The 25,098-nt window shown below is 37.4% G+C and overlaps 4 protein-coding genes and 1 non-coding gene across 5 annotated transcripts; 4 read left to right on the top strand and 1 right to left on the bottom strand.

Annotated features, from left to right (window-relative positions):
• The first annotated feature begins 194 nt into the window (after positions 1-194).
• Positions 195-2,924, top strand: LOC109155862. The gene is made up of 6 exons (XM_019303538.1): positions 195-556; positions 774-906; positions 1,042-1,145; positions 1,246-1,417; positions 1,494-1,622; positions 1,835-2,924. The coding sequence occupies exons 1-6, from the start codon at positions 516-518 to the stop codon at positions 2,735-2,737; spliced, it is 1,482 nt and encodes a 493-aa protein (XP_019159083.1). The 5' UTR covers positions 195-515; the 3' UTR covers positions 2,738-2,924.
• A 9,970-nt stretch (positions 2,925-12,894) lies between these two features.
• Positions 12,895-14,756, top strand: LOC109155866 (ethylene-responsive transcription factor ERF053-like). Its single transcript, XM_019303546.1, has 2 exons — positions 12,895-14,381; positions 14,627-14,756. Exon 1 carries the CDS (start codon positions 13,159-13,161, stop codon positions 14,317-14,319), a length of 1,161 nt encoding a protein of 386 aa, XP_019159091.1. The 5' UTR covers positions 12,895-13,158; the 3' UTR covers positions 14,320-14,381; positions 14,627-14,756.
• Positions 14,757-19,190: 4,434 nt separating this feature from the next.
• On the top strand, positions 19,191-21,714 carry LOC109155860 (probable polyol transporter 4). Its single transcript, XM_019303536.1, has 2 exons — positions 19,191-19,647; positions 19,982-21,714. The coding sequence occupies exons 1-2, from the start codon at positions 19,419-19,421 to the stop codon at positions 21,376-21,378; spliced, it is 1,626 nt and encodes a 541-aa protein (XP_019159081.1). The 5' UTR covers positions 19,191-19,418; the 3' UTR covers positions 21,379-21,714.
• A 267-nt stretch (positions 21,715-21,981) lies between these two features.
• On the bottom strand, positions 21,982-24,882 carry LOC109155869 (tetraspanin-19). The gene is made up of 6 exons (XM_019303549.1): positions 24,483-24,882; positions 23,763-23,862; positions 23,497-23,577; positions 23,308-23,412; positions 22,886-23,080; positions 21,982-22,266 (listed from the first exon to the last, which is right to left on the bottom strand). Exons 1-6 carry the CDS (start codon positions 24,662-24,664, stop codon positions 22,255-22,257), a joined length of 675 nt encoding a protein of 224 aa, XP_019159094.1. The 5' UTR covers positions 24,665-24,882; the 3' UTR covers positions 21,982-22,254.
• Positions 24,883-24,955: 73 nt separating this feature from the next.
• On the top strand, positions 24,956-25,028 carry TRNAV-UAC. Its single transcript has one exon. It is a non-coding gene; the product is annotated as a tRNA-Val (tRNA).
• Positions 25,029-25,098: the final 70 nt, after the last annotated feature.

Below are 25,098 nucleotides of genomic sequence, written 5' to 3'. Positions count from 1 at the left end.
AAGTCTTAAAACCAACAGTTAGTATTTATGATTAATAGTTGATACTCCATATTATTGATATTGATGTTTTGATGCCGGCTGGGTATTATCCATATTGATGTCAATCAAGACGAACAGTATCTGAGAATAATTATAGAATACTAAGATGTCCCAGTTCATTTATAGTTTTTGTTATTGTCAAACCAACTCATCTCCACTAATCCACAATCCTAAAATAACTGCCCAATAAGACTCATGAAAGAAAAAGAAATTTAATTAATTAAAATAAAACTAAACTGTCAGGGCACCAGTGATTCAGTTCATCTTCTTCCTACTCCATATGATCCTTTCTTTTGGTCCCCTTATTCAATTCTTGGAGCTGCTAATCAATAATCCCATGGCTGATTCATGTTCACTGTCTTCTTTCACAGTTCTTTTCCACAAGTTCCCCAGCTCTAGATGAATGATCTTCAGCTTCTTCTTCTTCTTCTTCTTCTCCATCTACCCTTTTAAGCAGCAACCAAGAATTGGCAGCCATGTTTGATAAGCTCTTTGGGTGGAGAAAAGCTTCCAAATGGTATGTTAAGAATGATGACTCCCATCAGGGGCGACTTATTGGCCTTCTTGATTTGTGCTGGTTAGCTATGGACAACTTAGGCTGGTCCTTTGCTAGTTAGGGTCACAAAGCGGGATTTACTGACTCTGGGTTTTTCTTGTCACTCAAAAAAGAGTGATAAAATTGGTTTGTTTGTAACTTATTGTTGTTCTTGATCGAATTTCGTGGTTTTTTGCAGCAAGAAGTTGATTGGGAGGGTGCAGTGCAGGCTGAAGCTGCTGAAGAACAAGAGAAGTTGCATTGCAAGACAGTTAAGGGAGGATTTGTGTGAGCTTCTCAGAGATGGACATCATCAGGTTGTGTTTGACAGGGTATGGAACATTCTTAAACTGATGTTTCTCTGTCTGTTTTGCACAATTCTTCCCAAATTAGATTGGGATTAAGGGTTGGTTAATCTAAATTCTGCAAAAAAAATAAAATTAACTAGTAAAGATTGAACTTTTCAGGTTGAGCAGCTGTTTATGGATGAAAATCTGCTGGCAGTGTATGAACTGTTGGACAATTACTGTGAATTTATCATAATTAATCTTCCCTACATCCGCAAGAACAAGTGAGCATTCTTAACAACAACATATGAATGATGAATGAGTTCAATGGTTCTGTCATTCTGTGCTTTGATTGAATCTTTAATTTCTTTGGTGTTTTTGCAGAGACTGTCCTAATGACATCAACGAAGCAGTGTCGACTCTCATATATTCGTCAGCCAGATTGGGTGATCTGCCAGAGCTTCTGTTGATAAGGAAGCTCTTTGCAGAACGTTATGGCCAGAAATTTGCAGCAGTGGCTCTTGATCTGCTCCCTGGAAATCTCGTGAATCGCCAGGTTAATCATGTTGCTTTTGATGATATTGTGTATATAATCCTGAGATTCAGAAGCTAAAGTTCTTCATTAAAAGCAGATAAAAGAGAATCTGGCAATCAGGTCTGTCTCAGATGATGTGAAGTATAAATTAGTGGATGAAATTACCAGGAGTTGCTTCCAGCAAGGGCCTTTGCTCCTTGGATACACTTCTGAATGGCAAAAACAGGTGTGTTTTATTAATTGAAGCATGTGCTCCATCTCAACTAAAAGCCTAAGCTGATAGTTGGATTGCACATTAATGGTTATATGTGTTGACCTTTGGTCTGGCTCTGATACCACACTCTATCTCAACTAAAAGCCTAAGCTGATAGTTGGATTGCACATTAATGGTTATATGCTCAACATTGTTACAATGTTCTGATGGTTTTGAAATTGCAGGAAAATGATGTTCAGAACAGTGACAGTAAAGATGAGCAGAAGGGTTCCGAGGCTGCTGCAGAGACAGAACGAAAGGTTGTGTCGATCGATGGCTCATCAGAATCAAAGAAATGGTTGAAGCCTGCTGGGGAATTCCCAGGTTTGGGAGAAAAAAAGTGGGGTAGAGCTGCCACATCTTCCCCAGAAAGTTTCGGGAAATTGCAGGAGGAAATGGTGTATCTTGACGACATTGCAGAGTTCGAATCGAGTGTGAGCAAAGATGCATACTTGCAGGATCAAAGGCTGTTCATGTTCAACCCATCTCCGGATTCAAAGACAGAAACCTTAAATGCAGAGACTAAATCGCGGGTTGTGAAAGGGGAGCCAAGAAAGCTCAGGAATGGTTCTGCTAAGAAGCTGAGCAGGAGATCGGTCTCTCGGGAGATTAGAGACATTCAAACCGCGATATACTATGGGAAGTCATTCCAGAATTATAATGGCAAGGCAAGGCATCATATGAAGATTTTAGTCAAGGACAGAAATAGATCATCATATTCTGCAGATCAAGAAAGTATATATGAGCCTTGCCTCTTCACTTTTATAGTGTACAAACATTTCGACAGGGAATCAGATGGAGGCGTGGCGAGTGGAGAAGACAGTTCCGATTCATCATCTGCAGAAAACATTGATTCTTGGAAGAGAAAACATAAATATCAGCCACCATATGTCTGCAGGGCAGTAACTATGCCCCCCGAAAGGCCTAAAGAGAGTGTCGTTATGGACAGCATTACTCGATCCAATTCGTTCCCAGTTCAACAGCCGGATCACGTTCATCCAAAGCTCCCGGATTACGACGAAATAGCAGCTAAGTTCTTGGCTCTCAAGAGAGAAAAAATCCAGAACAAATGCCACCTGCAGAATTAATGCTTAGCTTGCTGGACTAGAGAGCATTATGTTGTGTTTTTCTGCACTTTCATTGGTTTGTTCTATTCTTTGTTCTTCTTTTACAGATAGGGTCATATTGTGATTTATATATACATCAGGAATTTGGGATTTTTCATGTAAGAAAACATTTGCATGAACATATATAATCCAAATCATAAATCATCAAGAACTTTGTGTATTATTATTTGTGATGGTTGATCTCTAGTTTCTGATCCTTGGTGTATGTGAGAGTCAGCGCGATAACCATGATTATGCTAAGCATATAACCATTAATGTGCAATCCAACTATAAGCGTAGGCTTTTAGTTGAGATGGAACACATGCTTCAATTTGATATCAGAGTCAAACCAAAGGTCATGAGTTTGAATCTCTACGTCACACGACTACGGTCCACGTGTTTGGAACTCATAGAATTGAACGTGGTCTGAATTTTCACGCTCTTCCTCATAACGTGGAGATGATCGTGACACACTTTAAAGTTCCAAATTAAACCTTATTCCTTTAGTCTTCAAAGTTATGTCGTGTCCTACACTCGCTATATGCCACAATTGAATCTAATTTGCACCAACCTATGCCTTTTTCTAAGCTTGTTCCACACATACCTCATTCTTACCTAGAAAAAAAATTAAAAAAAAAAACAATTAAAAGTGCAATATAGTGCAAAATTTGTCAAAAATTAATCAATTAAAACATCATTCACGGGACAAATTTGTGACAAAATGTCACTTATCCTATATATTTGTGCTTGTCGTTCTTCAAAGTTGATCTAGGAACATTAGATTATACTTTAGAAAATTATATTTAATTTTTATGAAAATCATATTAGAATGTAAAATAACATAATATTTTATGTTCTTGTAACAGTACTAAAAAAAACTAGAGATTTTCAGCCATTGGAAAGTGGTTAGGATGAGAACTGATTGTATTATATTTTCTTGAACTTAATTACAATGAGATCAGATGATGTGAATATATAGAATAGAGAGTCACAGTGTGACAATGATAAGAAGTAGAGAGTCACAGTGTGACAAGGATAAGAAGTTCTAAACAGACTCATATACATAGAGTCCTAATACTCCCCCTCAAGCACAGTGTATACTAGTAACCTGTAGCTTGTCCCTTAAGGAAGAAAATCTAGGTCCAGGCAGAGCTTTGGTGAAGATATCAGCAAGTTGATCCTTTGTGGAGATGAAGTTGACTTGGATATCGCACGAAGCTACTCGATCACGAACAAAATGATAATCAATCTCCACATGCTTGGTGCGGGCATGAAAGATTGGATTGGCACTCATATATGTAGCTCCTAGATTATCACACCATAATTTTGGAATGGAAATACCCGGAATCTGTATCTCACGCAATAATGACATAATCCATAGAACCTCAGCACAAACATCTGCAAGAGCTTTGTATTCAGCCTCAGTGGATGACCTGGCAACAGTTCTCTGTTTCTTGCAAACCCATGATATAAGATTACTCCCCAAGAAAACAGCAAAACCACTCGTGGATTTTCGATCGTCAGGACAACCAGCCCAATCAGAATCAGAGAAAGCATGAATGTCTCTAGATGAGCACCGTCGTATGCGTAAACCATGATCAACTGTTCCCTTAACATACCTGAGTACCCGTTTGAGTTGCTCCCAGTGTGATATGGTGGGAGCATGCATATGCTGGCATAACTGATTAACTGCAAAGGATAGGTCAGGTCGTGTGACAGTGAGATATTGCAGTGCTCCAGCTAGACTCCTGTACTGTGTGGGATCATCATATAGATCTGAATTGAAGGGGACAGTTTTCGAGATAGAGATAGGTGTAGAAAGGGGTTTGCATTCAGACATTCCAGCCCGTTTTAAAATATCATTCATATACCGTTGTTGAGATAAAATAATCCCATTGTCACTCTTAACTGTTTCAATACCCAGAAAAAAATTTGGTTCACCAAGATCTCTGATTTTGAATGTAGCAGACAGTTTGGACAAGAGCTGAGACATAATACCCTGATCACTTCCCATTACAAGAATGTCATCCACGTACACCAATAGATAAACCAAAGCAGAGTCTTTAGAGTAATAGAACAGAGAGACATCAGTCTTGGATGCTTGAAAGCCAACCGATAGTAAGAACGTATGTAGTCGATTAAACCAAGCTCTGGGAGCTTGTTTTAACCCATACAGAGATCTTTTTAACAAACAAACATGATTCGGGAAGTTAGCATCAATATAACCAGGGGGTTGCTTCATATAAACTGTTTCAGCCAGATTACCATTCAGAAAAGCATTATGAACATCTAGCTGTTTGATAGACCACCCAGATGATAAAGCTAGAGATAGAAGGAGTCTTACAGTCGTAGGCTTTACCACTGGACTAAAAGTGTCGAAGAAGTCCTGACCTGGAACCTGATTAAAACCTTTCGCAACCAGCCTGGCTTTATGCCTTTCAATAGCACCATCAGCCTTTCTCTTCGTACGAAACACCCATTTACAGCCAATAATATTCATACCTGCAGTGGGTGGAACTAGAGACCATGTGTGGTTATGCAGGAGAGCATTGAATTCTTGGTCCATGGCTTCACGCCACTCAGGATATTTGACAGCTTGAGAGTAACATGTGGGTTCCGTGGGATGCACTTGAGCTGCTAGAGCAAAAAGAGGAGCATCTGCGTTGCTGCGAGTGGCCATAGAGTGAGTACGAACATTGGGCCTGATGGACCGCCCACGTGGACGGCTTCGCCGGCGAGCAACAGGCTCCACAGGATCACCCGACGAGGCAGCCTGTCTGGGATCCACGGCTGGTTCGAATGAAGCAGGTAGCGGCGGTTCTGGCAGCTCATCATTGGACACGGCAGGAATAGGTGTGCTGTGACTGAGAACAGATTCCGCCCAAGGTCCAGAAAACGGAGTAGATAGATCCTGTAAAGAAGTTTTAGTAGCAAAGGGGAAAACTTCTTCATCAAATCTGACATGCCTGCATGTGTAAATCTTATTAGTATGTAAGTCCATGCATCTGTACCCCCTAAAGGACTCAGGATAACCTAGGAAGACACATGGAGAAGACCTGTATGACATCTTATGACGATTATATGGCCGAAGATGAGGGTAGCATAAACACCCAAAGACACGAAGAAAAAGATAGGAAGGATGGGATTTATGTAACAGGAGATGAGGACTGGAGTTATTTAATACAGAAGATGGCATTCTGTTAATTAAATAGACAGCAGTCTCAAAGGCAAAATCCCAAAATTTCAAAGGAACAGAGGCATGAGCTAGAAGAGCCAGGCCAGTTTCAACAATGTGACGATGTTTTCGTTCAACACGACCATTCTGTTCATGTGTATAGGCACAGGATTGTCTATGTTGAATTCCTAATTGAACAAACAAAGAATGCAACTTTTTGTACTCAGCACCTAAATCAGACTGAATGGCCTTTATTTTGCAATTAAAGGACCGTTCAACAAGAGTACGAAATTTATCAAAGATGACATAAAGATCAGACTTTAATTTCATAGGGAAGAACCATGTATAACGGGAATAGTCATCCACAAAGATCACAAAATAACGAAAGCCAGAAGTAGATAAAGTGGGCGCAGGACCCCAAATGTCTGTGTAAATAAGATCTAGGATTTGAGAACTAGAGGAAGCAACACGGGGGAGGGGAAAACGGGCAGATTTGCCTAATTGACACGCATTGCATAAAGAATTATGACAACGAATATTATCACGAGACCCACTAACCAAACAAGAACGAAGTATATGGCTAAGAACACGGTTATGAGGATGACCCAGACGATTGTGCCAAGTGGAAGCCGAGGCACGAGCGGAAATAAACGCTGACGGAGACGAACTAGGTAATGAAAGTGTGTATAGTCCCCCCGAACTATTGCCCCGAAGAAGTATTTCCTTGGTATTGATATCTTTCACAACAAAAAAGGAGGGGTGAAACTCAAAAAAGACTTTATTATCGGATGCAAACTTCTGAACAGATAATAAAGAATTAGACAAACGCGGAACGTGAAGTATATCAGACAATGTAAATGATCTAGAAGGGGTATTAAAAGAGGCATGGCCAACATGACTAATAGATAAACCCATACCGTCACCGACACGTAAAGTGTCATTACCAGTGTACTTCTCCGTTGTAGAAATGGCAGCGATGTTCGGAGTTGCATGATTTGTGGCTCCAGCGTCCGGAACCCAAGTATGAGAATTTGACGAGGTTTTAGCAACTAAACCATTCTGAAACACAAAATTAGCCTGAGAACCCGGAGCCCCTGAATATCGCCGAAAACAGTTGACTCCCGTGTGACCAAAACTTTTGCAAATTTGACACGGATCATTATAGCGCCAAAAACAATTGGCTCCCGTGTGACCAAAACGTTTACAAATTTGACACGGATCATCATAGCGCCAAAAACAATTGGCTCCCGTGTGACCAAAACGTTTACAAATTTGACACGGATCATCATAGCGCCAAAAACAATTGACTCCTGTGTGGCCGAAACCTTTACAGATTTGACACGGATCATCGAAGCCACGTTGCTGACCTCCACGGTAATTAAGGTTGTCATTGCAGCACTGCATCTTCTTAATTTTATGAATCACAAAACCCTAGCTAACTGATACCAGATGAGAACTGATTGTATTATATTTTCTGAACTTAATTACAATGAGATCAGATGATGTGAATATATAGAATAGAGAGTCACAGTGTGACAATGATAAGAAGTAGAGAGTCACAGTGTAACAAGGATAAGAAGTTCTAAACAGACTCATATACATAGAGTCCTAATAGTTAGTAATTGGACTTTTTTTTAGTGGTTAGACATCAGCTTCCAGCTACTAAATTGAGTTTTTGACCAACTATCTGAATATGAATCTAAAAAAAAAATGTGTTATTCTTTTATATTATCGATCGAAGTGGCTAAAAACACTAACTACGAAAATAATTTGTCAACAAATTTAGACAGTTAGACCCATCAAAAAAATCAGGGTTGCAGACAATTTGGTGAGTGAAAAAAGAAAAAAGAAAAACAAAACAAAACATAATCCCCCCACCTCCCCCCACCCCCAAAAAAAAAAAAATAAATAAATAAATTCTCCTTTCTTAGTACTTAGAAAAGTGGAAGAAAATTCAACCAACAACGCTACGATCCCATTTACTAACAAAAAAGTGCTCTTTGTTTTCTGCCTTCTATTTAGAAAACTTGTTTATTAACATTTTTTTAAATTTATTTTTTAGATTAATGTTATAAAATAAACACAAGTATCATTTTGAGTGATTTTTAAACTGTATATTTAAAATATTTTTGAATAAATTTGATTCAAATGAAATAAATATAATTTTTATTTTTAAGTCTAGTATATATAAGATTTTTACATTTTATATCCTAACCAAATTTATATCTGTTGTATATGACATAACTAAATATATATCTAACCAATAACATATTAAGTACACCTAAAATTTAGTTTAGTTAATATTAAAAAATTTTGAGCTATTATTTAACTAAATATTTTTTAAATATATTCATTTGAATGACACACACATACACATATATATTTACTTTGAAGTCTAATATATATGTGAAATTTAAATATCTAGGACCAAACTTGTATTATGATATAACATAACTGAAAATATCATAACTAATTTTTTTGAGAGGAAATTATGATATAACTTGTATTATGATATAACATAACTGAAAATCTCATAACTAATAATCGATAAAACTTGGTGTAGAGTTCAAGTTTTAATTTTGATAATGTAAATTAAATAATGTCTAACTTTAAGCGTAATTAGCAATTAAGTTATGTTATATAAATAATGCGAATATAAAAAAAAAAAAGATAAAAAAAATTGGTGATAAGTAAAAGAAGATGATAATGAATGTAATCATACTAATGAATAAATATGTAAGTAGATAATTGTGAGAATGTGATTATATAGTGATATATAGTCAATAGATCATAGATAATTATGTTTTCCATTTAGAAAATAAATTTTAAAAGCTTTTCACTTTTCTTGGAAACTGAAAATAATTTTCCAGTTTTCAAAATGAAAAATTGTGTTAGTAAACATGTTTTCTGTTTTTTTTTTTATTTTTTATTCTCGAATAATTCTTTAAGTTTTTTGAAAAATTAGATAAATTCTCACGTTAGTAAATGTGTAAGCTTTTTTTTTTTTTTTATTAGAGTTGTTTATTTTCGAACAAGTCATTAAAGTGGTCAGAAAAGTTGAAAAATGAATTGTAGACATTGTCATCAAAATGTCCACGTACCATATGGACCACTTCCTTAAAGCACCTAAACTATGGGTATGTCCTATGATTACTATTCCCAATTAATAAGACATTGTCATGCACGTTATATATAGATATAGACACATATATTCGGTATGCATATTAGAGTCAAAGAAAAGGATTCTTGCTTCTGCAGCACGGAACTTTAACTCTTGCATGCTTAAATGCTTTAGCCCCAGTTATATTAAACTAAAATCTTATATAAAGGTTGGTAAATTTGAGTTTTGGTTTAATGTTTTATAGAAAGTTTTCATGACACTAGTAATTTCATCTATAAAATAAGAGTTTTTTTTTTTTTTTAATGCCTGTTATTTTATTTAGAAATGAGAAAAGTAATTGATAAATTTTAGTTCGACCTAAAGTGGGCAGATCCCTTATGCGCACCAACATTTGACCTTATTTGATGAGTTATTGAGCCACTGTACGTAATTTACATCCTCTCAAATCTCCGTCGGGCCGAAGTGTGGGAGGCCTTTAGAGTTGTGGATTCAACCTCCTGAGATGGGGGAAGAAAATTAGAAAATGACATCCTCCCACATGCTCTGTCGGGTCGGAATGTGAGCGGGGGCCCTTAGGGTTGGGGATTCAATCTTTTGGGATAAGAAAATTAGAAAATGTAAGTAGAAAGAGTTTGACTTTCTTGAAATAAATCAAATTTAATTCTTGGGAATAAAGTAAAGACTTAACAGGATTCATGCATCCACATGACACAATCCAAGACTAAGTCAACTTCTTAAAAAACATGACATTCAATATGTAAAACATAATTCTAGTATTTAAAGGTCACGAATTTAATAATTATCAATATTTTTTTAATTCAGCCCATTGAAAAGAGTTTATCTAATACACATGTTCAAGTAGTCGTTTTGAATTCTCTCGTCACCAAAAAAAAAACATGCATCGCATGCATATATACAAGGACAATTTTATTGTTTGAATTGGAATCATATGTGCAATTAGTTGTACCTATATAAGTTGAATTTTAATGCACCACGTGAATATTATATTGTGGGCGTAATCCAAGAATTTGACGACCAAATACCGAGGAGTTAGGAACACATGCAAATCAAAATAGTAGACAAAATGCACAAGGCATGCATAACCTAAAAAAAGAAAAACTCATACAAACAATACTAAGAACAAAGACCAAGTCTAACTAGATCTACATACATAGATGCGTGAGTTGAATGATATATATTATATGCAGGCGTTGACAAATTTGACTCTAATATTAAATTAAATAATTTGTAATGTGTTTTAATTTATCTCAATTAAAATTCAAAATTGATAGTTGAACGGTGCATATATATATATATATATATATATATATCATATCATATAATTATTTATTTTTATTGTATTATTTCCCTTGATGAGTTGATGTGAAAAGAAAAAGTTGACTTTGATGTTGGTCCTTAATTACATTATAGATGAAATTGACATTTAATAATGACGAATTAATATTTTATACATGTATTATTGGTATTTTCATGGCTTACTATCCACTAGATATTGGACATTAAACACTTTATAAATACATCAATAATTATTTCATCTTAGTATGCATATTGATCCTTTACACCTTATAAATATCTACTAGACATTCGAAAGAAGTTCAATGTCTATAATTTTTTTTAATGTCAAAAATCTTTTGATTGAGTAAAACTTGAATTTTTTTTTTTTTTTTTGATTTGCAATCTCCTTAGATTAGATGGTGTTAAGATAGAAAATTAGATATCGTAGAAAAGATAGGTGTTAAGATAGGTGACGAAAACGATTGACAACAAAAAATTTTATGTGCAATTTGATAAAAGAGACGAGAAAATATTGAAATTCTGATTTATAGTAAATCGAAAAATGGAAATCGAAAATGAAATGTAATTACTAATTAGCCCACAATTGCTGATAGTACTCGTGAAAGTAAGCGTAGAGGCATAGACCACCGCAACTTGCCGATTCCCACCGACTATTGTGTACAGCCTTTGGCCCTTTGCATAGGCTTTTGACTATTTTGCAAGTAGTCGGTAACGACTAACGACCATGGTTGCACTCTTAATTCGTCCACCGAAAGTGAGACATATTAGCATAACCCACATTCTCGTACCTCGTAAGTAAGCTAAGTGTCACAAATGTGACTGTGTTAAGACCTAATAAATAGATTAATTGATTAACATGTCAAATATGTAAAAGAGTTGTAATAATAGCGTTAAGGTTGTTCTGCTTAAGTCTGGCCAAGTCAGGCCCACCAACCAGATTAAATTTGAGGAGTCTGTCGTTAGTTTGGACTTGATTATAAAGGGAATCGATGCGATTCGAAAGACCCAATTTGTCGGGAGCTATTGTCGTTCCCCTTATGAGTCCATGGCAGGGCGAAACTAATTTGACACATATGAGAATAAGGTTGGTTTGCAGGGTACAAGGGGCTCGAGACGTTGTATGCTACCCTGGACTCTATGTTCGTGTCATAAGCTAAGGGTGATACTCTACAAATAAATATAGGGTGTGTTTGATTGGTGAGTTTTGCCCATAGGAATAGGTATGAAAGTGATTGTTGTTGTTTGGTTGAAAGGTTTTTAGAACGCTACTATGGATTTCGAATACCTCATCAATTGAAAAATCCATACCCAAATACAATAAGGGTTTTATTCCCTTATTCATTCTCAAGCACTACTATTAGTAACCATTCCCATTCCACCCTACTACCAAACATGTTAAATACTTTTACCAAAACTCATTACCATTCCCAAGTATTTGATACTCATTCCGATTCTGATTCCTATGTGGGAACCAAACACACCCATAGATCGAATGTCATATGTATGGAATAAGAGTGCAACTCTATAAACCTCTTTTTGTGATTAAAGATTTGGAAAATGTGTATGGAATCGACAAACACGTGGCTAATTAAGCACGCTTCGGCAAAGCATAAGTAAAGTGGATTCTAATGTTGGGTTTAACTCAGACCGTTCATTAGTCCAGGGTACAATCATTGCTCGCTGCATTCATCATCGTACAAGTGTACAACAAAGCCAACAAAAATGGTTTTTGTCCGGAATATATTTGTCGATCACACCATCCACATTACATTAAGCCTCCTAATTTGCATGACCATTCAAGAACGCAAATACATTATTGAAAGAATTCAAGACAGTAATTTAATAATTATAAAATTCTAAATTCGATTTCAGATTAAAATATTTTCGTGCTGTAATAATTTTTAAAAGGACAACAATATGGGAAAGGAGGAGTTGAGTGGGGAAACCAGAGGAGGATTGGAGTGGAAGCCACGGAAATGCTAAAAGAAGAGGTGAGGGAGGGACCAATATAATAATGATGTTGACACATAAATTTTTTTTGGTGCCAGATTTTGCATCCGAGAGAAGGTTCAAATTCCCGATATCTCTTAAAGGATGAGAGTGCACAGCCACTGACTCCAACTAAGCTGGTCGTTAACACATAGATTTGATATCGGCTCTGTTTGATAAATGGCTGATAGCTGTTAGCTGATTGTGTTAATTAGAGAGTATAACTAGTTGATAACATTAGCTGTTGTAGAAAAGTGTTTGGTAAAATTAACGGTTAGCTGTTAGTTGTTTGATATAATTTCTTTCTGAAAAAGCTAATTGAACAAGTTGCTTGGAGTAACTTTTTGAATTTTAGTATTTTGAAGTTGCAAAAAGCTAATTAACCAAACACTTATAATGATATTTTTAACTAAATTAAACAATTAATAATGATCAAATAAGTTAAAATTGATCTATAGGTCAATTTTTTACACCAGGCAATTATGTATTTCTTTCTTTCCCTATCATCATATCCCTCTTGCTTATATACACTCCGACTTTCTCAACTTCGAACTCCATAATCTCCCCAAAAGAAACCCCGAACTGTTTCGTGAACATGAGAGAAAGCCTGTTTCTTTGTAACTTTAGATTGCCAGGTTCTTGATTTCACGATCTGGGTTTCGCAGATTTTTTATTTGTCTGATTGGGTTTTGCAGATTTGTTTACTATTCTTCTTTGGTTTGGTAAACCGTCTCTGTTGTTTTGTTGAGAGAGTCGGCGCTAGCTCATTGACCTGGATTTCTGTAGAGCCGGCGGCGGGTTATGTCGGAGGACGGTGGAAAGTCGAAGGCGGCCGTGACGGAGCAAACGGGTTCTGAAAGAGATGATCAGCAATGGAGGCAAGTTTTTGAAGATGCTTCCATGTCGAGTAGGCCTCTCAAGAGGATCAAAAGTCCTGAACACAAAAGCTCTGTTCAATCTCTTCTTCCCTTCCCGTCATCCATGGCGGCTTATACGGCGGCGCCGCCGCCTTCAACCTCTTCTTCATCTTCATCTTCGAGGCTTGTTTTTCCTTTTGCTTTGGATGGAGCGGAGCAATCCGTGGAGAGTTTACAGCAACTGAGATGGAACAATAGGAACGCGATTCCTCTGCTCCATACGCCGCCGCAACAGAATCAGCGGATTCTTCGCCAACGGAGCGCGGCTTACCCGCCGTATTTTGCGGGGGAAGCGGCGGCGCCATTGCAGCAGCACCACCACCACCAGCTTCTGCGGTACTGGAATGATACTTTGAATTTAAGCCCGCGAGGGAGGATGACGGTGAGGCCTCCGGCGATGCCGCCGGTTTCGACTACGAAGCTCTACCGGGGAGTGCGGCAGCGGCACTGGGGGAAATGGGTGGCGGAGATTCGCCTGCCGAGAAACCGGACTCGCCTCTGGCTCGGCACCTTCGACACGGCGGAGGAAGCCGCCATGGCGTATGATCGCGAGGCCTATAACCTAAGAGGCGAGAATGCTCGGCTCAATTTCCCGGAACTCTTTCTCGGAAAAGACAAAAATCCATCCGCAGCTCCCAGTTCGTCGGAAAACACTCCCGGTAGCCCCAAATCTCCGCCGCCAGAGGCTGAGCCACCGCCACCGCCTCCTCCTGCTGAGAAAGAGGACGAAGCTAAAAAAAACTCTGAGACTGCAGCCGCCGCCGCCGCCGCCGCCGGCGCGGCGGCGCAGCAATCATCGGAATTTATGTGGGGAGAAATGAATGAAGAATGGTTAAACGCAATATCAGCCGGTTGGGGTCCAGGAAGTCCAGTTTGGGATGATTTATACATCACAAACAATCATTTCATGCCATTTAATCTTCCCTTTACCAATCTTCATCACCATTCCGATGATCCTAAAAAACAAGACAATTCTACTGCTCCATCTTCTTCTTCTTCCTCTTCATGCCCTGCAAAACCCTTTTTCTGGAAAGATCAAAACTAAAAAGCATCAACTTTTATGACTGAATCCTTCTACTTTACAGTTGTTACATTAGCAGTTTGCTTACCATCAGTCCCGAATGCTAAGTTCTAAACAATTTCTATCAAATATGGAGTAACATATTACAGGCGTTAGCCCCGAGCCTTTAGCTGAAGTTACATTAGCAGTTCACTTACCAACTGTCTCGATTCCAAAGTTCATTTCTTTTCGAACGGAGTAACATATTACGGGGTTAGCCAAGAGTCTTTAGTTGTTGGTGATCTGATCATTTCAAAAACCAGAAGTTCAAGAGATCAGAGGCTGTCCTTCCATCACAAGCCCAGTTTTAATCTGCAATCATTGAGTTCTGTACTAGTCTGAGGTTTATTAAATTTTGAGGTCACACATTAATACTGCACCAATCTTTGTCTGGTTTTCTGCAGTTATATCATAGTTTTTTCCCAGAAGTTTTTTCAGTGTTGCCTAGCTTAAACTGACTTTCTTGCATGCTTAATATCTAATGCACAGAAAAGGCCTTCTGTGAATGAGGATAAAGATCTGGCAAATATATAACTTTAATTTTGGGAAAAATAATAAGTTTTAGGTGGATGGTGGACTATTGTAATTGCGGTTAGACTTCAAAGCAAACTTATATTGTTTCAAACTTAAGCCAATTATGGGAGAAGTGAATGCTACTTACTAATTATAAAATATAGTTTATTGTTCAAGTAGAACTAAAATGGTCAACCATTTTAAAATAAATTGTGAAACTTTACTTTGATAGTATATAGCAGCAAGGTGTAGGGTTTAAATTGTGGGCAATAGTATACAACTAGTTGAGACACATTCCGTTAATTTTCAAGGGAGTGTTGAGGCGGAGACTCATAAATTTAGAATTTAAACTTATAAAATGAGCTTACTAAAGCACTTCAAGAGGAGTTTTTTTTGGTGACTTGAAAAGAAAGAGAACATGCTTATGTTGAAAGAGCGAGAGAGAAGGAAGCTAAGGGGTTCCTCTACTAAAATGTGATTTTTGTCAAAGAAAAAAAAAAAACATACACCATTGATAGATATCACGCGCCTACCAGGCATTTCTAAAGTAGCCGCCAACCAGTGACCACTTTCTAATTTTGTTTTTGAAATTTTCTTTTTGTTTTAAATCCTCTTAATAATACTCTTATATATGGTCGACAAAAAACATGGAAAAAGAAAACTTCTACCAATGGTGGTACTCATAGAATATAATAGCATGCATTTTGTAATTTAAATTTCAAATGACTACTCTATATGCATAAATTTATGGAGTAATAAATTTGCTTTTACCTTGAAAAATTGCTCCGAGTAGTGATTGAGATATTAAGATGGTGAGAAAATAACATATTCATTAACTTTCTTGTCAAGACATCTTTATTATATGAGAGCTAGCGTGTGATTTCCAATCTTCTTATCCCCTTGAAAAAAAAGTTATTCAAGATAATTTTAAGAGAGACATGTGTAGTGACATTTTTTACCAATTATCTTCATATAAATCTTTAATACTGTTAACTAGCTAGTCAAATCAATTAATACAATTCGTTAACAACTAATTCGCAAATAGGACTTATGTCTGCATAGTGTTTTTCCATGTTCCTCATTTTTAGATATGCATGCCATAAAGCAGATTATGTTGTCTTGCAAAAGGGTGTTAAAGCTCGCAAGAATTGCTGCTCTAATATTCCACTATATGTAGCCCTAGATGATGTTGTCTTGCAAAAGGGTGTTAAAGCTTAATAATGGCCTTTTGCTTGAGCCTTCGGCTTCTAACTCTTAGATTCATGCATGCATGGTAACAACACATACAATCAAGTCACTTTCTCATGTTTTAATTTGTTTCTTCTAATAATACAACAAGGATGTACAATTTTCTTTTTTAAATTTACTATGTTAATTGAGTAGTTTTTCGATATTTGATAGTCACATTAAATTTCAATTAATTTGGAATCGAGATGCCTATCAAACCCAATGAAGGAATTCTATCATGTATATTCTGCTTTCTAGTGGTGCAAACGAGTTGAAACTTGATTCAAATTTGATCAAATTTGAATTCTAGTTTAAAATATTTCAGCTCGTGACTCGTCGAATTCCAGCTTTACAAAAATTATCAATTTGAATTCAAGTCTAAATTTTTTATTGAACTCGAACTCGAGTCTATCTAAATCTGAGCTCGACTAAACTTGTTTAGTCCATACTACTTTCACTAACAAAATTAATTATATTAATATTGAATAATTCTTAGCTTTAAATAATTAGCTATTAATACATTTTGGACATGATTGTAAAGATAAAAAATTTATGCGAGCTTGAGCTTGAGCTTGAGCTCTAGCCACTTAACTATTTCAAGTTCAAACTCGAGTTTTACCTAAGTTGGAGCTCATCTCATCAATTCACTTGCACCCCTACTATTTTCCCTAAACAAAATTTAAATTTCAAATCTTATTTAAAATAAATTGAGTTTATTTCTTACTTAATTAATTATAAGGTAATAGTAGAGATATATACTTTGGAAGTTAGGAACTTATATGATATCAAAGAAAGATAATGCATGACAACACATTGTAAAGCTAACTACTCCACAAAATCTCTTTTTAAAAACATCATATGCATGTCTAAAAGTTGGCTGCTTGTCCCTAGACATACAATATTTTTTGCTGATAATGAAAGCATCAAAATCTTATCATTCTCATTGCAAATTAAGCATATCATACACCAATCTTGACTTTTGCATTCCTCTAACTATTCAATTTAGCAATAAATCGGTACGGACATTATTAGTTTTAGCATGCAGTCCGTATTGATTAGTCATTTAAAAAAAAAAAAAAAAAAAAAAAAAAAAAAAAAAAAAGGTAAACCCAAGTTTGTTGTCGTGGTCAATTTAATTCATCTTTTCAAATCAACGCTTAAAATGAGTTCTCAAATTTTTTATTGGACATCAGTTCTCTCTTGACGGTGTGGTGTACAGAGTACGGTGGACATTATTGTTAGGTCCGTATACATGGCCTAATCTACCAATATAGATTATTAGATTGGGCCATTTCCAGATCGAATTCCAGGTCAACTGTTATACTAATTTCAAGAAACCCAAATTGAGGAAGTTTTAAACAAAAATTGTTACTATTTCAGTTTGGCACCACCTATGATTATTTTGTCTATTTTGCAATAAATAAATATCTGGAATGGAATCATGCACTCAATTTGTTCCACTGTGTCTATCGAAGAGGGCATGTTGTCGTTGTCAAATAAAGAATTTCAAGAAAATATATGCATGCATACAAATGATGAAATGAATTTAATTTTTTTAAGAGGACGAATAATTAACAGGTTGTATCAAAAAATTTTATCCTTTTTATACCATTTTACATGTTTTGTTTAATATTTATTAGGGAAAAGGGTCAAATAAGCCCTCGAACTTTAGCTTAAAAGTAATTAGGGTCCTAAACTTTTTAAAGGTGCAATTACACCCATCAACAATTCATTTAAGTGCTATGAAGCCCAAAAATAAATTAATGACCTGCTATCACAGGTCATTAGGGTTCAGGCCACCTTCCGGCGAATTTTCCGGCAAAAAAAACAAAAAAAGTGATCGGCGAAATTTTCGATAAAAGAAGTGCCGGCGAAATTTTTGACAAATCTGGATCGGTTGCTGGTCACATTTTTTTTTTTATCAGAAAATTCGCCGGAAGGTGGTCTGAACACTAATGACCTGTGATAGCAGGTCATTAACTTGTTTTTGGGCTTCATTGAACCTAAATGAATTGTTGATGGGTGTAATTGCACCTTTAAAAAGTTTAGGGGCCTAATTGACTTTTAAACTAAAGTTCGAGGGCCTATTTGACCATTTTCCCTATTTATTAGTGAATCGTCTAACCTTCTAACTTTGACCGAGTATTTCTTTTTCTTTTTTTTTCTTTTTTACATTTTCTTATAATAATTTTTTTTTTTTTTTTTGCTTAAGAGTACTTTCAATATAGTTTATATATAAATTTTATATATTAGTAATATTCATTTGTTCTTATGTAATAGCCTGTAAATAAATAAATCACACTAGAAAACCCAATGCGACAAACTTAGTCATAAGTGTGTTGGTAAGAATTAAACCCATGACTTTCAAATACAAGAATCATATTTCACCTACTTGGGTACCCCTTTTCGGGACACATTAGTCAACAACGATGTTGCCGCACTAGATGCACCACATTCCGAGTTCCCCTCCCTACTCTGTTTTTTTTTTTTTTTTTTTTTTTTCAAATAATGCTTACTAAACCATTGAATTAAGCCAGTGCATCCCCTACTCACTTTTTATCACATTATTAAGTTGGCGGGGCAAAATTTTATAGAATTGAAAGAATAAAATTCCATCTTAAATTCATGATACAAGTGAAATAAATAAGAAAAAGTGAACCTAAATCAATTGTCAATAAATGCAAGAGTGCATGAGAAAGAGGCGGATATTATATGCAATATAGGATAGGATGCTGTCTTGCAGACAGAATCTCCTTTAACGTTGGAGAAACTGAACGGATCGGACAAACAAGGAAACCAAAGATTCAACAACTAATGCCCTAATTTAGTTCCACCGACAGCTCCCCATAATATCGCACACGAATTTGAACTTAATTAAATTATATTATTTGCGTTAAGCTTTTTGTGAAAAAATATTTATCGGGGGTAAAAAATGTGGAAACAAACAAAAATTGTCAGGGTGCATGTGCTACCAAAAAATGCACCTTGATTAGCAATAATCAAATCCTTAATTTATGCAAAACTAAATAAAATTATCAAAATTAATCCAGCTGTTACAGGATGGGATGTTACCTTGAAAGCTCCATAAATTCTAAAATTGAAGTCAAGGCCGCGTGTGGTTTACCCTTTCGTCGCTAAAAGTGTGTTGCTGACAAATCCAAAGGTGGACCAAAGTTGCCATTTTTCCTGCTCGTCTTTCTTCCACCCCAGATCTGGGTTTGACTTGCCCAAGTTCCCAAAACTGTCCAGAATCTTAACCAGTTAACCTTCAAGGCTTCTGGGTTGGTCCAAATTTCTGTTTTTGCAGTTGGGAATCTGAAAAAGGCGCAGTCTTGGAGGGAGAGATGGGGTTGAAAGAGAATGGGAATGTGGAGATGGGGATGGGGATGTCTGAGTTCCCTCTGGGGAGCAAGAACAAATACAAGAGGATGGAGTCTGAAGTGGCAGATTATTATGATGATAATGATCCTTCACACCATCATCATCAGCTTGAGAAGAGGAGGAAGAGTACTAGGAAATATGTTTTTGCCTGTGCTGTTTTTGCATCGCTTAATAATGTCCTCCTTGGCTATGGTAATGTTTTTTTCCTCACTTTCTTGATTGTTTTGCTGGGTTTTGATTGATTTCATATCAGAGGCTGTTAATGTCTGAATCTTAAGGTCAAAACTCAAACAGATGAAGATTTAGAATGATGGCAGATTCTTTTGTTTATTATTGATTCCTGTCTGATTTTAGTAGCCAAAAGTTAGTTAGATTGATCCAAGAATGAAATTAGAACTTAAAGATATGGATTTTGTTTAATTTCAATAGTGCATAGTTCCTCCTATGAGCTTTTAATCAAGAATACCAATCATTAATTGATCTGAATATGGTGACAAGCTCCCATTAATGGTGTCTGAATCTGCAGATGTGGGTGTGATGAGTGGAGCAATCCTATTTATTCAACAAGATCTAAAGATAACAGAGGTGCAAGAAGAAGTTCTGGTTGGTATTTTGAGTATCGTCTCGCTCGTGGGTAGCTTAGTTGGGGGAAGAACCTCGGATGCGATTGGCAGGAAGTGGACAATGGGATTGGCCTCGATTATTTTCCAGACGGGAGCAGCGATTATGACAGTTGCTCCTTCGTTTAAAGTACTTATGATAGGAAGATTCTTTGCTGGGATTGGCATTGGATTTGGCGTGATGATTGCGCCTGTCTATATAGCGGAGATATCCCCGACAGTTGAGAGAGGAACCCTAACGTCGTTCCCCGAGATTTTTATAAACCTCGGGATCCTACTCGGTTATGTATCTAACTATGCGTTTTCTGGATTCCCAGCGCATATAAACTGGCGAATAATGCTGGCTGTGGGGATTCTTCCCTCGGTTTTTATAGCGTTTGCTCTCTTCGTCATCCCAGAGTCACCGAGATGGCTGGTTGTGCAGAACCGAGTGGACGAGGCCAAGGCAGTGCTAATGAAAACGAACGATAATGATGCAGAAGTGGAAGAGAGGCTTGCAGAGATACAGTTAGCTGCTGGGGGAGTAACGAACGGGGAGAAATACGAAGAGAAAGCAGTGTGGCGTGAGCTTTTGAGTCCTTCCCCCGCCCTTCGTAGGATGCTAATCACGGGGTTTGGAATCCAGTGTTTCCAGCAGATAACGGGGATTGATGCAACGGTTTACTACAGTCCCGAGATCTTAAAAGCAGCCGGGATTGTTGGCGAGTCGAAGCTCCTAGCTGCAACGGTTGCTGTGGGGGTCACGAAGACCGTGTTCATACTAATCGCCATTTTTCTCATCGACAGAGTTGGAAGGAAGCCACTGATGTACGCGAGCACTATAGGAATGACTGCTTGCCTGTTTGGTTTAGCGTTCTCTCTTACTTTCCTCGGGGAAGGATCGGTTGGAATCTCACTGGCAATACTGTTTGTTTGTGGCAATGTGGCGTTTTTCTCGGTGGGGTTGGGCCCGGTTTGCTGGGTTGTGACATCGGAGATATTTCCGTTGAAGTTTCGCGCCCAAGCGTCTGCACTGGGAGCCGTGGGCAACCGAATGTGCAGTGGCCTGGTCGCGATGTCCTTCCTTTCGGTCTCCCGGGCAATCACAGTGGGCGGTACCTTCTTCATTTTCTCGGCAATCTCGGCCCTCGCTGTCGCCTTCACCTATAAATTCATCCCCGAGACAAAAGGCAAATCGCTCGAGCAGATTGAGTCGTTGTTCCAAAACGGACACGAGGGTGTGCCCATCGGTGAAGTCCGTGTCGGAGATGCTGAACATCTGGTGCAGAAAGAAGTGCAGCTCAGAGATGTGCAGAAAGAGTGAGTGTCATTACTTGACTGCAAGAATTCTTTCATCTCTATTATGGAGGATAGTTTTGGTGCCATTTCACATCAACTGTGAGCATATAAATATGGTAATAGCACAGATCTTTGTGGTAAGTATTGAGGGAAAACTAACATTGCATCTTGTTTCTATGGTAGCAAGCAAGAATAGATATATGTAAAACAGAATTTTACACGCACAAGGCGGAGTTTATCCCGTGCACATTCTCGGATAGTAGCAGTGGGTTTCTTTCGTCGCCCAAAATAGAGAATTTTACATATGTAACTTTGCCCAAGAATATGATTGAATTCATTGAATAAAATCATTTTATTCTACTGTTGTTACAATGCACAAAAACTTTTCCAGCTTTCAAGGGTTCAAACATTGATAGCGAGAGTCCACACAAAAACTTTTCAAGAGTTCGAACATTGATTACTCTATAATCCTATCAGTTATGTTTCTATGTCAAAAAGTCAAAAACTCAAAGAAAATCTTTCTCAAAAACGTGAGCAGCATATTCCCTTATTAGGTAGGGCAAAAGACCAACTAAACTGCTCTGATATCAAATTGAAAGGCGTTTTTTTTGTCTTGATAACTTTGAGATATTGAACAAAAATCTGGCATTATAACAATTGCCAAACAAGAAGCGGCATTTGTAGAATGTAGATCTACATATTATCTTCATAAGACTTACATGTCATTTGCAGTGACAACATAGACCAAAATAAAAGGTTTAGTGGATGGGGAGAATATACATTAACTGCATATATATTACATGAATCCTACGACCAAATCGAAAGCCTGCTAATATCCATCTCCAACCTTGTACAAGTTCGGCGCCAATCTGAATTCTCCATAATCTAGAGAAGATTTTGCTCATCTGGCTGCCTGCAAACGCAAAGGGTTATAATCATGGTTGCAGTAGGCGCTAGTCGGACGCTACAGTAGTGCCTAGCGCCTAGACGGCTAATTAAAACAAAAAAAAAAAAAAAACAAAAAAACAGTTCACGTGTGTGGGTATATATATATATATATATATATAATGAAAAAAAATTAGCAAGGCCGAGTCAGTCAGCCGAGTTCACTCGGCTAACTCGGCCAAATTGGACGCCTAGGCGGCCAGCCACCTAGGGGGAAATCGCCACAGCCTAGGAGAGCCTAGCGCCTAGACGGCTGCCTAGGCCAATTTTTGCAACAGGTGTTATAATCAATGAAAACGATATTTACAATCAAGGAATAATGCACAACTTCGCTAGCAAGTTCGTTAGATTGACTATAAGGTTAGGTAGAACGCCAATGTATCATAAAACAAGAGAATAACTTGACTAGTACTATGGAAACAAGAAACAGCCAAGAACGGTATAGTTTAAATTGAACGTACAAAAGATATCACACCAATGATTCGGCTCATTGACATGAAAACAGTGGAAGATTAGCAATTTAACCGAAAGTAATAAATGTTAGTGTAACTCTAGAAGCTCATAAAGTGTATTCAAGTGCATGTTACCTTGCTGTTAATCCGGATATTCCAAGAATCGCTCTTGGACCCATATACGGGGTCACCAACAACGTATGAAGTTTGGGGGACGTAGTTTTTCAAAAGCGGGGCTCCATCTGGAGTGTAATCATCATCACTCTCATAGTATCTCTCGCGATGTGGTCCCAAAGCTTTGAGAACCATTGACAGTAACACGCTCAGTCCCTGCATGCGAAGAAACAGCTATTAGGCAATATAAGACGTTAACCGAGGTCCCGTAAAGTTTTTTTTTTTTTTTTTTTTTAACAAAAAAAGAAGAAGAAAAAGTTGGAAACATTAGAGAAGCCCGCTTCCATCAGTTCGTTCTCAAAGGAGAAGCTCTGCATGACTTCCATAGAGTTTGATTAAGGAGCTAATCGGTTTGAAAAATTAATAGGAATAGAGACAGACACCTGCACGGCCACCACTGACAAGCCAATCCATTTGCACAGGTCAAAGTTGTCATTAACAAAACTTTTGAGATCATCGAAGTTCCCGGTTGTATCCTCGGGAAAGTCCTGTTCCAACCAGGTCAATTAGAAAACCGTGAATAAAACAACTATGAAGCTAACCATTGCAATGCAGAAGTCATCCGAGAATACCTCTTCCCAGTCATTGTTTAAGAAAACATCCACCGTCACTGCAGCTTCCAACACGAGAAGTAGAAAGACAAACACGATGTACTACCATTATTAAGGACAAAAAATGGCATCTTTAATTCATCCATGTTTTTGCAATGCGGTGATCAAGAAAGAGAAGTACCAGACTACCACATATGAAGACAAAAATAAAACTCAAGAAACACAAAAAAAACTGCAAAAAATTCATAGGCCTTTCCAATGGCACGAGAATTTACTCAAGAGGATACGATATACAGACAGCAGCCATTAGCAGTTTCTGCAGCAATATGACCAGAGCAGGTGATGAAACATAAAGTGATACCCAGGCCAAGAATAGTATAAATGAACCTGGCATAATATTTACAAAGGAAAGCAAACTCATATCAGATAAGTTCAAAATGATTTCAAATAATGATGAACACTCAAGAAAGGTTAGCATGGACATCGAAGTAGGCACACTATTACTTCTTAAAGTGCAGACTCACAGTGTTCATTTGATGACAGTTTTGGGAAGATCCATTTGGTATGAATGGATGGAGTAATAATCAATACTCCATATTAGAAAACAACAGTTGTGGGCATAAAAGGGGACACTGTCACACTGCTTAAACATCTAATGCAAAATGGCAAAGATTTCCCATTTCTTCATTCACCTTAAGATTTAAAATTTCCAGAAAGCAAGCAACAATGGATAATCACAGATATCCAAGAATGAAATGTAACCTTACAGAAAGGCAATTTGAAATTGTAGTGGCTATGTGTTGGCTAGGGTTACAAGACAAGGAGGGCATACCCTCAAGTAGTGGCTATAGTTTCTTTGTAACTCAAAAACAATAAAAAGAAAAAGCAAATAACTTTCATGTGAATCTGAAATATCACATCTGGGGATTCAATTCTCAACAACCATACCCACAACCAAAAAGCAAAGAAAGAAGGATATAAAGAGGAAAAGCTGAGATGTTAGTTACCAAGGGATAGGGGCATCACTGGGTCCAAAGAAGGGGGGAGGAGAGGGGCCGGCCATGTGCTTCTGCCAAACTCTGAACATCCAAAGGGCGTACATGATCATGGCGATCCCAACCATCCCTAATAGCGAGTTCACGATCTTCAGCACCGACTGGATGCAGCTCCGAGCAAATCTTAATGCCATTTTTTTTTTTTTTTTGCGCTTCCTAGGGATTCAATTCGATGTTAAATTGCGTGGAAAACCAAATCCCCAACCCTATACCCAATCGAAATCAATCAAGCGGGTTAGGGTTTCAAGTTCTTCGAGACGCTCCTCTGTGTATATGTGTGTGTGAATCTCTCGGGGATTTTGTTCGTCTCCCTCACTGTCCCGGCTCTCACGCTAAGCTGGTGGCAGAAATTCATCCACTGATTCAAATCGATAAGTAATTCAAATAACTATATAAACATTAAAGCGTTGACACTCAGCGTCAAAGTTGCTGTGGTGTAGTAGTTATCACGTTAGTCTTACACACTAAAGGTCCCCAGTTCGATCCTGGGCAGCAACATCATTTTCTTTATCTTTTCCTTCTTTAAGGTTTTCTTCAGCTGCATTTCGTACTTCCAGAGTTTGAGGGG

Source organism: Ipomoea nil, unplaced genomic scaffold, assembly GCF_001879475.1.
Source record: "Ipomoea nil cultivar Tokyo-kokei standard unplaced genomic scaffold, Asagao_1.1 scaffold2704, whole genome shotgun sequence".
NCBI classification, from domain to species: domain Eukaryota; kingdom Viridiplantae; phylum Streptophyta; class Magnoliopsida; order Solanales; family Convolvulaceae; genus Ipomoea; species Ipomoea nil.
Note: the sequence above shows the minus strand (reverse complement) of the source record. Positions and strands in the feature narration are given on the sequence as shown.

Coding starts and splice junctions, on each gene's coding strand:
- LOC109155860 (XM_019303536.1), top strand. CDS start 19,419: ATGGGGTTGAAAGAGAATGGGAATGTGGAGATGGGGATGGGGATGTCT. Junction 19,648..19,981: donor TAATGTCCTCCTTGGCTATG/GTAATGTTTTTT, acceptor CTGAATCTGCAG/ATGTGGGTGTGATGAGTGGA.
- LOC109155866 (XM_019303546.1), top strand. CDS start 13,159: ATGTCGGAGGACGGTGGAAAGTCGAAGGCGGCCGTGACGGAGCAAACG.
- LOC109155869 (XM_019303549.1), bottom strand. CDS start 24,664: ATGGCATTAAGATTTGCTCGGAGCTGCATCCAGTCGGTGCTGAAGATC. Junction 23,863..24,482: donor AGTGATGCCCCTATCCCTTG/GTAACTAACATC, acceptor ATATTATGCCAG/GTTCATTTATACTATTCTTG. Junction 23,578..23,762: donor ATGGCTGCTGTCTGTATATC/GTATCCTCTTGA, acceptor TAATAATGGTAG/TACATCGTGTTTGTCTTTCT.
- LOC109155862 (XM_019303538.1), top strand. CDS start 516: ATGTTTGATAAGCTCTTTGGGTGGAGAAAAGCTTCCAAATG. Junction 907..1,041: donor ATCAGGTTGTGTTTGACAGG/GTATGGAACATT, acceptor TGAACTTTTCAG/GTTGAGCAGCTGTTTATGGA. Junction 1,146..1,245: donor CCCTACATCCGCAAGAACAA/GTGAGCATTCTT, acceptor GTGTTTTTGCAG/AGACTGTCCTAATGACATCA.